This window comes from Suricata suricatta, chromosome 2, assembly GCF_006229205.1.
Source record: "Suricata suricatta isolate VVHF042 chromosome 2, meerkat_22Aug2017_6uvM2_HiC, whole genome shotgun sequence".
Classification (NCBI taxonomy): domain Eukaryota; kingdom Metazoa; phylum Chordata; class Mammalia; order Carnivora; family Herpestidae; genus Suricata; species Suricata suricatta.
In genome coordinates this window covers 160,992,166-161,006,870 of record NC_043701.1, presented here as the reverse complement: position 1 = coordinate 161,006,870, position 14,705 = coordinate 160,992,166, and the positions used below count along the sequence as shown (strand labels likewise).

The window sequence follows — 14,705 nt, the reverse complement described above, 5'->3', positions numbered from 1 at the left end:
TAATTCTAGTGAATAAATGAAAGGCTAGATGAATAGGTCCACATTCCTTTCCCCACTCATTTAGCAGACCTCCCAATCTAATAAAGAGAAATGAGTCACCCTTTCTGCTCCCTAGGAACCATCCGAGGAAAGGCCGAGAATCAGTGAGAGAATCAGGCTCTCCTTGCTGTCTTGGCACGGAGCCATGCCCTTTTCAGCGATGTAGGGCTGGAGGTAGGGGGTCAGGGTGGGGTGGGGATCCTGTTGCAACAACTGCCGGGCTTTCCCCAGCAGGTAAGCTGAAAAGCCTCTGGAAGCTTAAATATCAATCCTCTCCCTGTGAAAATGAAGGACTGAAAATACTGTATTTGATTCAATTATCGATTAAGAGAAAATCTGCTCCTTAAACCTTTAAATCCACTATTCTTTTTAATCTAAGCTCTATACCCAACGTGGGGCTTGAACTCACAACCCCAAGGTCAAGAGTTGCATGCTCTACCAACTGAGCCAGGCAGGTGCCCCATTAGTCCCATATCTCTTTAAGTTTTTATTTATTTATATTTAGAGATTGAGAGAGTGCATGCAAAGCCGGGAGAGAGATTCCCAAGCAGGCTCTGCACTGTCAGTGCAGATCCTGATGTGGGGCTTGAACTCACGAACTGTGAGATCATGACCTAAGCCAAAACGAAGAGTTGGATGCTTAAGTGACTGGGGCACCTGGGTGGATCAATATCTTTTGACAAGCATTTGTAGCTACAGAAGAATTAGACACCTGTTTCTATGGCCTTGCTGTTAGTAAGTATAATGTGTTAAAATGTATGAAATGATGGCTAAAGGTGAACAAGTAACCTGGGTGAATACCATCTAGGTGGTAGGTAGTCACAGCAATTATTTAAACATTTTGTTGTATTTGAAAACGGTCATAACACAATATTGGAGGGAAAGTTGCCTGCTGTCAAAAGAGCTAGGGGCAGCTTCCTAAACCATCTTCTGGCAGTAAAAGAAGGGCTAGTCTTCCCCTGGTCCTGACATCACATGCCGCTGGCATATAGCTCTAAGCCAATAATAATTTAGGGGCACCTGGCTGCCCAGTCAGTAGAGTATGTGACTTTTTTTTTTTTTTTTAGTAATGTCTGCACCCAAGGTGGGGCTCTAACTCACCATCCAGAGATCAAGAGTCACATACTCCTCCAACTAATGCAGCCAGACGTCCCAGAGCATGTGACTCTTGATCTCAGGGTCATGAGTTCAAGCCCTACGTTGGGCATGGAGCCTACTTAAAATAAAATAAATAAACAAACTAATAATAATCTAAACTATGTGTCACCCAATCTTTCAAAGAACTTCATGCAGATGAGGAAAAAAGGTACAGAGATGTTAAATAACTTTCTGAAGGCCAAAAATGCCACGTGGCAGATTGAGAGGGGAAAACAACTATCAATTTTGGCATCAGGCTTTTTTTTTTTTAATTGAGGGCTTCTTTATTTTTTTAGTTTTGAGAGAGTGAGAGAGACTACGTATGAACGGGGAAGGGGGGTAGAGGGAGAGAGAGAAAGAGAAAGAATCTTAAGCAGGCTCCACACTGACATGGAGGCTGCCACAGAGCATGACTCAGCCCCCAGGCACCCTGGCCTCAGGCTCTTGCTCCTAACCCTCATTCCACACTGCCTCTCACTCCTAAAGAAGAGGTATCCTCTATGATGAGGGCCGGGCATTCCTAGTTGTCTATTTCATCTGTCTTGAATATTTAAACAACTGTGTCTGGCAGTTTTCTGAACAAAACATGGTTAATTTGGTATTACTTAATACTTTTTTTCTAGATTCTAGGTCAAATACAATTCATACAATGTATATTTTTGTTAGAAAGTAATATATAAAATGAGTTATCCTTGGGAAAAGCACAATGTGACTTTCCACATTTCAGTTCAAACTCATCCCTCAACATCTTTTGGGGGAACTGAGAATTCAGAACAACAAATAATAGACTAAAACCTCATCCCTCTAAATTCGGAAAAACCTAATGAACCAAATAACCAGAACACCCTTCTTTTCATCCTTTTCCCCTCTAGTAGGAGCATCTTGTGCTCATGGATGGTGAAATATGCTTAATGCCAGCGGTACCTTCCAACTAATGCGGGCACTAGAGAAGTGGTTTGATGGCTGGGTAGGTATTGAACTCCAGAACCATGAAAGCCACAGAGATGAATAGCTTAAAAGATCCCATCCAGTCCTCTCCTTAGTCTGTAGCAGTATGAACCCATTCAGAAATCTGAGAAATTCTCCATTTTTAACAGCTCTATTAAGAGAGGAGTCTGGACTATAGAATCCATTCCAATGTTTTAAAGGCCTAAATAATATTCTCATACCCTTAAGAAAAAACCTCTTGGGTCATGCCAGCTCCCCCCAACACCTTGTGTTGTTTTGGTTTTTTTTTTTTTTTTTTTTTTTTTTGCACTGAGGTCAGAACAACCAGTTGAGATTTTTCTCATTAAAATTCTTCATTGTTTGAGGCTGGTATTAAAAAACTCATCAGCTCCTGATGACAAGGACCATGGCTTATACATGACTAACACCTTCTTGTGTCCCCTGACAAAGTCTTCAAGTGCAACTGGACTTCAACGAAATGTTCTTCAGTTCTAATGATAAAATCATCCTGAAATACTCCTCAATCTCATTCTTTAACTATGGAAACTAGATCTAATTCTAATACTTCCCTAAAAATTTAACCAGGACACATTATAAAGGAAAAGAAAAACCACCATTTTTACCTCTCCTACCTCTCTTTTTAAAAATTATCACTCTTGGGGCGCCTGGGTGGCCCAGTCGAGCGTTTGATTTGGGCTGAGCTCATGATCTCACGGCTCGTGGGTTTGAGCCCCAAGTTGGGCTCTGCGCTGACAGCTCAGTGCCTTGAGCCTGCTTCGGATTCTGTCTCCCTCTCTCTCTCTCTGCCCCTCCCCTGGCTTGTACTCTCTGTCTCTCAAATATAAACAAACATTTTTTTTTAAATTATCACTCTTTTCCTGATCTGGTTAGGATTTACTACCGATAGTCACCACTACTTTGTATTCTTTAGGATAAACTGAGGTCAAAGAGATTTATTATTCATTTATTGTCTTCATTCCATTAAAAAAAAGTATTTGATTTAAAAGACCAGTTATCTCAAGAGCAGTCCTACCAAATTTGATTTGGCAATTTTTTGGTGTGTTTAGCATGCCACCAGTAGGAGCTTTGTTTTATGGGCAAACATGAAAGAAGTCCAAAAGGTTCTATGCAGGTCAGAAGGAAGATGTTTTTCCTGAGACCTTCTGCAAACTGTTACTTCTGAAGCCTTTCTCGTTCACGGGCCCTCCTGCAGACTGCCGCTCAGTTCCACATCTGACCACTAAGTGGCGCCAGAACTTTGAATTAGCTAAGAGAAAAACAACCAAGCCAGTAGATCATTTGCTACCAATCTTCACTTAATACCTTCTAAAAATAATCCATTATTTTTTTTTATCAATGATCTAGGATATAGTGGCCTTTTGCCATTTATTCTTTCTCGTGGTCTGTGCTATGGAAAAGAGTAGATTAAAAGACATATGTAACTCATTCCTTAGCCTCCTGTCCCTGTCTTCCGGTCAGCTGGAAATGGTGTCACAGCAACCACCAGCACCATCGGGGGGACATCTGGACTTCGCACGGCCACACTCCTCTGCGAGCTTGAATGGATCTGTGATTATATCCTGTCAAAAGGCAATCCAAAATGAAAGGACAAGTTAAAGGTGTCTTGATGTGCCCAAACACTAATATTTCAGTTTGACTTAGGCTGATTTAGCTAGAAGACAGATAAAATTTGATACTTCCACGGGATCCTTGTAGCAGCATCAGTCATTCAGGTAGAAAAGTGGCTGTCTTGTCCTAAAGCTTCTCATCAAGTTATTACTCCTTTCAAGAGAAGCTTAATTTAAAGCTTCTTAAAGGTGGTCCCTTGGGACCAGGAAAGCCGATTTTGCTTAATTTTGTTTTATGGGAGTCCCGTTTGTATGTGCCGTTCACCTTCCTGGAACTGAATCCTGAAATGCTGAAATTTCTACCCTTGACTTACTATCAGCTCCAGAACACGTGTGCGAGACAAGAAGGCAAGTCCTAGACCCCAGGGCCACCGTGAGCAGCTGTTGATGTTCAGACGTTGACATTGCCCAGCAGCGGCCAGTGAGATCTCAGGCGAGTGAGTGGAGTTGTCAGAAGACAAGATGGAAGTCTTTATTTTTCCCGTTTACCTCCAAATGAGATCCCCCCACCAGCAGCACCAGTGCGGCCCGAGAAAAACCAGACACAAACGTAGGAAATCAGAGTATGAACAAGCCACCTCCCAGAAGAATGACTTCATTAAACATAAATATACACTCTTACTATTGATCGGTGGTCACTGTGAATAGGAGACAGGACAAGACAGGGACAGACCCTACATCTGTGAAGGACAGACTTACGGGCCACTCCCTTCTACTGAAGTAACTTGCTGGGGCCCTCGGCCTCCCTGGCTCTCAGTTTCCCCTTTTCTAGAACGAAGAGGTCTGCCTGGATCTGGGCTCCCTAACGGGCAAGCCAGCATCTAGTAGGGATCTCCGAGCCTGGAAGAAGGCGAGCTATGTTTGCTGCTGCCGACAGGCCCTCGCGCCCACTGTATTTCCTCCTCTTGCTGCACTGGAATTCCTGGTCAGAAGAGTTATCTCTCCTCCTGGTTCACCCAGGAAAATGATTTTTCACTCTTCTTCTTCTTCCCACCCCACATCCTGTCTACTAATAGGAGCTAGTAATATCAATATCACTTCCTACAGCATGCTGCTAGCCCTGAAAGATCTCAGGACTTAAAGGAAATAAAAGGTGAGACCTTGGTAAGCAGTCTGTTCCAGCGCCAGCATCCTATGATTCTATGAAAAGTATAAATAGAGAGAGGTAGTGCAGCATATTGGGTAAGAATGTCAGCCCTAGGATCAGATGTGGGTTCAATTTCACTGCTTTCTAGCTGTGAGAACTTGGATTAGCACATTAACCTGCGTCTGTCTCTTCATCTATAAAATGAGGATGACAAGGGTTGCTGTGGGGACATGACACAGTGCCCTGAACACATTACCTAGTCAATAAAGACTAGCTCCTCTGTTATTCCTACGCTGGCCATGCTGTTACCTCCAGTGCTATTAAACTACGGCAAGGGGGTCAGGAGCACAGACCCTCCGTGCGTCATTTCAGATGCTGCGGTGTTGGCCCAATGTAATTCTTTTCATAGCAAAACACACTTTCCTTGCCAGGGCTGAAAAAGAGGAAGAAGGAGAAGGAGGAAGAGAATGAGGAGGAGAGGGAGAGGAGGAAGGGCAGGAGGAAAGAGAAGAGGAGGAAGAGGCCAAAGGAAAGAGAGGAAGGGCTCTCAGAAGCAGTCCCCGCTGAGTCAGCCCTTGGCAGGGAGCAGCGCCCTCCTTGCCCTAGGGCAGCCGCTGGCGGGAACGTGCGCCTCCCAGCACCCCCCGCCCCCCCACGCGGCCTGCCTGTGCTGTGCTCCAGGTTTTATCAGAAAGGTCTTCCATAAAAAAGATATGACTGTCCTTCTCCAGGCACACAAGGTTATATTTCTAGGACGCACCGCTGTTTCATTCTTTAAATCTTCCTTCACTGTCAATTACTGCCATTTCAAAACCTTGGAAGTGATCTAAAGACTTTGGCACATCAGTAGGCTGGAAGAAATACGGCAGATGAGAGAGGGGGCAGCTGGGGACAACCAGTTTGAGTGCGTGGCGTGTTATGATTGGTATTTAAGGTCAGGAGGCCTCCTGTTTGCCCTGTGTGCACATGAAGAGGGAGGTCAAGGAGAGCCGGGCTAGAAGAAAGGGGTCTCTGCGGAAGTCAGCTTGCTTAACTACATGGTTTTTCGGGGTGGTTTTTTTGTTTTGTTTTGTTTTGTTACAGCCAGAGTATACTGGAAATGTTGCAAGAAAGGCTCCCTTTACTTGTAACTGTAAACTTCTGACAGCTTTTATAGCTAGGACTCAGGAAACCAAGTTTCAGGAGAATTAGAATGATAAAAACATTTCAAAATACACATTGATTCTCACCAGCCAGGTTTTGTTATTGGTGAACTCCCAACCAAGCGTTTGAAAATAACAATAACACATTTATGAAAGGATTCATGGACTGAGGAGTCCAAGGTCAAAGTTCTCTACTTTCCAAAAAGGCATCTTCTTAGAAAACCCGAAGAGTAACAATAGCAGGGTGCTCAAGAATTTTATAGAGCAAACACTCCAAATCGGTCTTCAGCTCTAGAGGTGGGTTTTCTTTTAAATGTTTATTTAATTTTGAGAGAGACAGAGACAGAGCATGAGCAGGGGAGGGGCAGAGAGAGATGGAAACACAGAATCCGAAGCAGGCTCCAGGCTGTGAGCTGTCAGCACAGAGCCCAACGTGGGGCTTGAACTCACTAACCATGAGATCATGACCTGAGCTGAACCAACAGAGTCACCCAGGTGCCCGTAGACTTGGCTTCCATACTTAGCAGGGGCTTGATTCATGCCACTAACTGGCCAAATGAGAACGTTTTTGGCTCCAGGATTCCGGTCTCTTGTGTTCAATTAAACTTTCCCAACTACAAATTTACCATTTTGGAAAGTGGTCTCCAAATAAGCTTTGCTCTTAAAGACTGCTTAGAGTCTGGGGCACCTGGGTGGCTCCGTCGGTTGAGCGTCCAACTTCTGCTCAGGTTATGATCTTGTGTTCATGGGTTCGAGCCCTGCACTGGGCTCTGTGCTCACAGCTCAGAGCCTGGAGCCTGTTGAAGATTCTGTGTCTCCCTCTCTCTCTGGCCCTCCCCTGCTCACTCTGTCCTTCTCTCTCTCTCTGAATAATAAATAAAACATTAAAAAAATTTTTTAAAAAGGGCACTATCAAGAAAGTGAAAGGACACCCACAGAATATGAGAAGGTTTTACAAACATATCTGATAAGAGTCTACTATCCAGAATAGATTAAGAACTCCGACAACTCTACAATAAAAAGACAACCCCATTTAAAAATGGGCAAAGGATTTACAACAAAGTGGATGGAACTGGAGTGTATTATACTGAGCAAAATTACGTCAGTCAGAAAAGGACAGATATATGATTTCACTCATATGTGGGATTTAAGAAACAAAACAGATGAACATAGGGGAAGGGAAGCAAAAATAAGAAAAACTGGGAGAGGGAGGCAAACCATATGAGACTCTTAAATACAGAAAACAAACTAAGGGTTGCTGGCAGGGTGCTGGGTGGGGAGATGGGCTAAACGGGTGCTGGGCGTTAAGGAGGGCATTGGTGGGGATGAGCACTAGGTGTTATATGCTAGTGAAGAATCACTAAATCCTACTCCCGAAATCATTATTACACTACAGGCTAACTAAGTTGGACCTAAATTTTTAAAAAGTTTTTAATAATAAAATAATAAAAAAATTAAAATGGGCAAAGCATTTGAATAGACGTGTCCCCAAAGAAAATATACAAATAGTCAACAAACACATGAGAAGATCCTTAGCCTCACTAGTCATTAGGGAAATGAACACCCAAACCACAATGAGGTGCCACTTCACACTGACCAGGGTGACTACAATCAAAACTAAACAAGGGCGCCTGGGTGGCTCAGTCACTTAAGTGTCTGACACTTGATCTCAGCTCCGGTCTTGATCTTAAGGTTGTAGGGTTCAAGCCCCACACTGGGCCCCATACTGGGAGTGTAACCTACTTAAAAACAAAAAAAAACTAAACAGAAAATAACAAAGTGTTGGCAAGGATGTAGAGAAATTGGAACCCTGTACATGGCTGGTGGGAATTTAAAATGGTGCAGCCACGGTGGGAGACAGTTGGCTGGGTCTTGACAAAGTTAAGTGCAGAACTACCATATAACCCAACAATCCACTACTAGGTATAGACCCGAAAGGATTAAAAGCAGATACTTAAACAAGTACACACCAAGTCCGTGTCCATGCATGTTCACAGCAACACTACTCACAACAGCCAAGAGTAGAAACAACCTACTCATCTATCAACTGATGAATAGATAAATAAAACATGTCATATCCATGCAATGAAACATTATTCAGACATAAAAAGGAATGAAGTACTGATACATGGACAAACCTTGGAAGTATGACACCTTGAAATTATGTAAAAGACTCCAGACACAAAAGCCCACACAGAATGTGATCCCATGAGTATAAGATGTCCACAGTACGCAAATCCAGAGAGAGACGGCAGACCAGCTCTTGCAGAGGCTGGGAGAGGGGAGACTAGACTGTGGAATGACTGCTTAATGGGTATAGAATTTCTTTTCGGGGTAATCAAAGTTTTCTGGAACTAGACAGTAGTGATGGTTGCACAACCTTGTAAGTATCTGTTAGAATGGTTAAAATAGTGAATTTTATGTTGTATGAATTTTACCTCAAAATTTCTAAAGTACTAAAAGAAAATATAGGTGGGGTTCCTGGCTGTCTTAGTTGGTAGAGCATGAAGACTCTTGATCTTGGGGTTGTAAGTTCAAGCCCCCTTTTAGGTGTAGAGATTACTTAAAAATAAAATCTTGAAAAAAATTAAAAGAATGGGGCGCCTGGGTGGCTCAGTCAGTTGAGCATCCAGCTCGGTTTTAGCTGAGATCATGATTTTGCAGTTTGGTGAATTCAAGCCCCGCATCAGGCTCTGCGCTGGCTGTGCTGAGCCTGCTTGGGATTCTGTCTTTCTCCCTCTCTCTGCTGCTCCCCCACTGGTGCTGTCTCTGTCTCTCTCAAAATAAATAAACTTTCAAAAAAATTAAAAGAAAATACAGGTAAATTTATAATATTAACATGAAGGTTTTTATAAGCATAAGAGGCAGAAACCATAAGGAAAATGATTACATAAAAATTGAAAATGTCGGGAGCCTGGGTGGCTCAGTTGGTTAAACATCCAGCTTCAGCTCAGGTCATAGTCTCACTGTTCATGAGTTTGAGCCGCCCATCGGGCTCTGCACTGACAGTGTGGAGCCTGCTTGGGGTTCTCTCTCTCTCTCCCTGTCTCTGCTCTTTCCCTGCTCATGCTCTATCTCAAAATAAATAAAACTTTAAAAAGACTGAAAATATCTATTCAGGAAAAATAAGCAAATAAAAAGACAAATGGCATGCTGAGAAAAAATATTTTGAGCATATAATAGTCTGTTACAGAACAATAAAAAAAGGCAAATTCCACTCTACTAGCAGATTTAAGGGAATTATAAAGGAAGTTCATAATGGATGAAATATAAATGCCCAATAAATATATGAAAAGGTTCAATATATGCAAAATATGTCTTTTCCCCATCAGACAAGCAAAGATTTTAAAAAATACCTAATATTAGTAAGAGGGCAGGAAAAAGGTATTCTGTAGAGCATTTTGACTATCTCAGTTAAGACTTACAAATATTTGAATATCTGAATAATTTTTTTCTAAGGTAGCTCTTAGCGGTTTTATTTGTATCTGGACCCCTTTAAGAATCTGATGAAAGTAATAGACCCTTTTTGTTAATGTTTATTTATTATTGAGACAGAGAGAAGCAGAGCATGAGTAGAGGAGGGGCAGGAGAGAGGAAGACACAGAATCCAAAGCAGTCTCCAGGCTCTGAGCTGTCAGCACAGAGCCCAATGCGGGGCTCAAACTCATGAACCATGAGATCATGACCCGAGCCAAAGTCGGACGCTCAACTGACTGAGCCACCCAGGCACCCCAGTAATAGACCCTTACTTGAGAAAACACACATCCATGCACATAATTTTAAGGGGTTCATAGATGCCCTTAAGTCCATTCATGGGTGCACCAAGTTAAGAGTCTCTGACTTACTGTCTGGATTGGAAGTATACAGTTATGAAATTAATTCAAATCATTTTGGAGATACAGATATGCTAGAAATGATTTATAGTGGCCAACTAGAAGAAAAATAATTTTTTCTTGTTTTAGTAGCCTGTGGCAAGCATAATCCTTTTTTAAATTGTTCTGCTTAAAGGTAAGGACTGAACCAAACAAACCTTTGATGCTAATGCAGAACACCCACTACATGTTGGCAGCTTCTCTCCAATTGGTCTGATGAGAAAATCTTGGGCAAATCGTGAATTCTTCAGGATAGCCGCTGTTTCTTCATCCACTTCGACAAGTTCACCCTCCTGAAGGGTAGCAGGAAAAAAATACATATTAAGAAATTCTACTTTAATCTCAATAAAAGAAAAACACTTAAAGGTTTTACTAAGGATTGACATTTCAGGATGAAATACTATATCTTCTAATATGATTTTCTCGTGTGTTCAGACCCTGCTGCTAGTTTTATGCTTATTTCAAAATGGAATTGATCAGGGTCATAATCAGTTCTTCTTTGGTGGCAAAGAAGGAAAAGACGGAAAAGAAGGAAAAGAAAGAAAGAAAGAGGGTCGCATGGGTGGCTCTGTCAGTTAAGCCTCCGACTTCAGCTCAGGTCATGATGTCACGGTTTGTGGGTTCAAGCCCCGCATCAGGCTCTGTGCTGACAGCTCAGAGCCTGGAGCCTGCTTCGGATTCTGTGTCTCCCTCTCTCTCTGCCCATCCCCTGCTCACGCTATCTCTCTCTGTCTCTCAAAAAAAAAAAAAAAAGAAAAAACAGAAAAAAAAAAAAAAGGAAAATAAAAGGACTCTCATTGCTCCAATAGCAGGTCTCTTCTTGGAGACAGATGTAGAAAACCATGGTTATCTTCACCTTATTCATCATTAAAATAAAGTTTTAAATTAAAATATTAGTTTTTAATGTGTATTCTGTGAGTCCCAGAGTGCCTGGGAAGTGAATAAAGGGTTCATGCCTAGGGAACCAGGAGATTCTGGGCTGTGTGACCTTCCCTTCAGATAAACTCCGCATTCACCCCTTCAGGTCCTGGCGTATGTAGAGCAATGTCTGACATGTGGTTAAGTGCTGGTTTTTAAAATAAGATTTAGGGGCGCCTGGGTGGCTCAGTCGGTTAAGCCTCCGACTCTGACCTCGGCTCAGGTCAGATCTCACTATTGTGGGTTCGAACCCCGCGTCAGGCTCTGTGCTGACAGCTAGCTCAGAGCCTGGAGCCTGCTTCTGGTTCTGTGTCTCCTTCTTTCTCTGCCCCTCCCCCTCTCATGCTCTGTCTCTCTCTGTATCAAAAATAAATAAAACATTAAAAAATTTAAAAAATAAAATAAGATTTAGTTTTAAAAAATAATTCTGCTATTAAAGGTTTTTTTTTTTTTTTGAGAAGCACCGTATCAGAAAGATGACTTCAAAGGCCCTTCCCTCTTTGATTCCGCGACTCTAAAGGAGCAGGCAGATCAGTGAGAAAGCATCAGTGCCTCCACTGCACTGGGAAGGAGGTAAGAAATTTTTTGGAAAAAAAAAAATAGAGGTGGAAAACAGTAAACCTTTCTACCTGTGAATAATGACTACCTTCTGTTTACTGAGTTCTCAGGATGTACCAATGTTTTGATATATTATTCCTAATATTTTATTAAGATTCTATTTTTTAAGTAATCTCTATACCCAACATGGGGATTGAACTTACAACCCTGAGATCAAGAATTGCATGCGCTATTGACTGAGCCAGGCAGGCACCCCCATATTATTGTTATGCTTACAGACATTCTACACAGTAGATATTATTACCACCACTCTTGCAGTGGAGCAAACTAGATCTTAAAGACTTACTCAAGTGTACTCAAGTAATAAATAATAGAGCCAGAATTTGAACCCAGGTATCCGATTCTAAGCCTATAATTTTCCATTTTGAGGAAACACAGCCTATTCTGAAGAGTAGTATTAACATCAATATGTTGTCATTAAACACTAACAGTTCCTTGATTCTATCATAGATGTGAACGACTATTGTGCAACTCCTATTCTCCTCCATCCTGCTCTCTGTAACTGTCCATCCTTTTCCATCCTTTAGAATTCCATTAATTTGATGTCTGAAGGATGCTTCCCATCCTTCCCATCCCTTTCCCATTTAAGGAAAAACTTTTCTTAGGTGTGATAGTGATACTGTGCTTACATAGGACCATATTTTATTTTTAGGAGATGTATGCTGAAATATTTAATGGTAAAATGTTATGTCTGCAACGTATTTGGTTTTTTTAATGTTTATTTATTAATTTTGAGCAGGCTCCATCTGTCAGGGGCTTGATTTCATAACAGTGAGACCATGACCTGAGCTGAAATCATGAGTCAGATGCTTAACTGATGAAGCCCCCAGGTACCTTGCCACTTACTTTTTGAGACATAATACAATGTTCAGAGAAAGTAACTGGAGCAAGGGTAAGAGTAGAAAGAATACCCAAAGTCTTGGAAACTTTTATTTACCTTAAACGTGAAATTTGCATCAAATGTTAGTTCTTCTTCGTGTCCTGTGATTCCTCCATTGTAAATAACTTGGCATCTTTTGGCTGGTCCTGTCTTAGGGAGTTTGAAGAGGCGAAATGTTGCAGAAACAAAACGACAGTCACCTGAAACAGAATTTATCCATGATTCAGCTCCAGCACCCAAACGGCTATTGCTATCCTTAGCAGATGAAGAGCACATATATTATAAAGGTGATTTTCTTCTTGGTATGCCATTAGTTATCTTTCTGGCCAGTTCACTCTATTTACTAAATAATTTCAAAGTGCTTTATACCAAACTTTGGAGGTTGCTATTTAACAGAAGAGAAGATGGAGGTTTCCTGATGACCCAAAGCCTATCTCATGAGGCTCACTCAGTACACACGTCTTTTTTTTTTTAATGTTTTTTATTTATTTTTAAGGGACAGAGAGAGACAGTGCAAGCAGGGGAGGGTCAGAGAGAGAGGGAGACACAGAATCCAAAGTGGGCTCCAGGCTCTGAGCTAGCTGTCAGCACAGAGCCCGACGTGGACTCGAACCCACGAACTGTGAGATCATGACCTGAGCGGAAGCCAGACGCTTAACTGACTGAGCCACCCAGGCCCCCAGTACACACTTCTTAATTACCACATTTGAACCATTCAGGAAGCAGTTTTAACATCCACCCCCCCCTTCTTACCGATCACTCCTTCTAGTTCCTTGTTTTGCACTGTAATGAGGTTGGCAGTGACCAAACGTGGACGGCAGAAACCAATTTTTTGGGCAAGGATGGCAAGATCCTTCCAGCACAAAGCACCACCCAGGCACTCACCTAAAAAAAAGAAAAATCACAGACCAACTAAAACAAGTAGATGTTCAGAAAATTACTCTTCTATCAAACTGATTAGGAAATGGTGTTTGTTAAAACATAGGGCCTAGAAATATAAGGTCCTAAGTGTCCTCCCCAAGACCTAGAAAGTCACAGTTAAACTGGAATGTACTAGCTAATGGCCTCTGGGAACCATTCTTCAAGACAGTCACTAAGGTACTAGTTCCGCCCAGCTGCAATCACATTTCAAGACTGAGTAGGTCACAATCTGAAAAGCACTATCTACGTGAGTAAAACTATCTACGTGAGTAAAAGAAATATAAAGGATATTTACAAAGTTGCCTTTTAGCTCCAAATTATTATAATGACATGCTACCAGAACAATAACTACTACTAATATTCATACTAATTTTTTAATTTATTACATCAACAAATTAGAAACAATCCAAGCGATTATCCACAGAGAAATGGTCAAATAAAGTATGGTACAGCTGTATGCCACAGTTACTAAATACAAATATTTAAAATACATTTCCTAAAAATCTTAGGTTTAAGAAACATGCTAAATAAATTAGAATACTAAATTCTATATACAGTATGTTCCCAATTTTATTTTCTTACACACACACACACACACACACACACACACATAAACACACGCCCTAAAAGGATGTATACTAAAATGGTAAAGAGGTTATTACTAAGTTACATGGTAAGTAGTAATTTTTTCCTTTTTCTTTTTGTGTTTTCCAATATTTTAACAATATTCATTTACTATTATATGACAAGAAAAAAGTTAACATAACTTATTTTTTAAGTTTACTTATTTGGGGGGGGGAGGGGCAGAGAGAGAGAGAAGGGGACAGAGCATCCAAAGCAGCGCTCTGTGCTGACAGCAGAGAGCCCAATGTGGGGCTTGAACTCACAACCCCTGAGATCAAGAATCACAAGCTCTACCCACTGAGCTGGACAGGCTCCCCTAAAACTAAGAACTTTTGATTTCATAGCCAGATTGACCGCACTCATGCATTGATCTCAACGTCCAGAGACTCCGTTAAAATGACAGTAAGGAAATAAACCACACAACAATGGTTTGGGCAGAAGGGGATTATGGGGGCTTCAGTCCCAGAATGGTTGCCCTCATTTCCATGCTACAGTTTTGAAAGTACTTTTCATATCTACTATCTCATTTAATCTTCATAACAGCCCAATAAGGCAGATTATATTCTTTTTTTTTTTTGAATTTATTTATTTATTTATTTTTTGTTTGTTTTTTTAATTTAAAAATTTTATTTATTTTTTTTTTACTTTATAAAGTTTCAAATTTTTTTAACATATGCAATTATTTTCCATCATTTACAATACAGTAGTTGCAATGACACTCAAAACAGAAAAGCAAAGTAAAAAATCAAAACACCAACTTCTGTTTCATGTAATTAGACTTATACAGAAATTAGAAGGTTAAGTAACAACTAGTTAATCACCTAATTTCACAGCTATCGGAAGTGGCAATCGTTATATAGCAGCTTATCTATGATACATTCAAGATAAATG

At 41.1% G+C, this 14,705-nt stretch overlaps 1 protein-coding gene across 3 annotated transcripts in view; it reads right to left on the bottom strand.

The window, feature by feature from the left end:
* Positions 1-3,067: 3,067 nt before the first annotated feature.
* Positions 3,068-14,705, bottom strand: part of AS3MT (arsenite methyltransferase) — a 17,180-nt gene continuing 5,542 nt past the window's right edge. For 2 of the 3 annotated variants that reach the window (XM_029932497.1, XM_029932495.1), the window contains 4 exons: positions 13,023-13,154; positions 12,327-12,469; positions 10,012-10,146; positions 3,073-3,704 (listed from right to left, as the gene is read on the bottom strand). In XM_029932497.1, coding sequence (XP_029788357.1) covers positions 3,600-3,704; positions 10,012-10,146; positions 12,327-12,469; positions 13,023-13,154 — 515 coding nt within the window. In that variant the 3' untranslated portion in view covers positions 3,073-3,599. Of the gene's footprint in view, positions 3,705-10,011; positions 10,147-12,326; positions 12,470-13,022; positions 13,155-14,705 lie in introns of all 3 variants that reach the window. The other variant, XM_029932496.1, reaches the window with a different exon arrangement.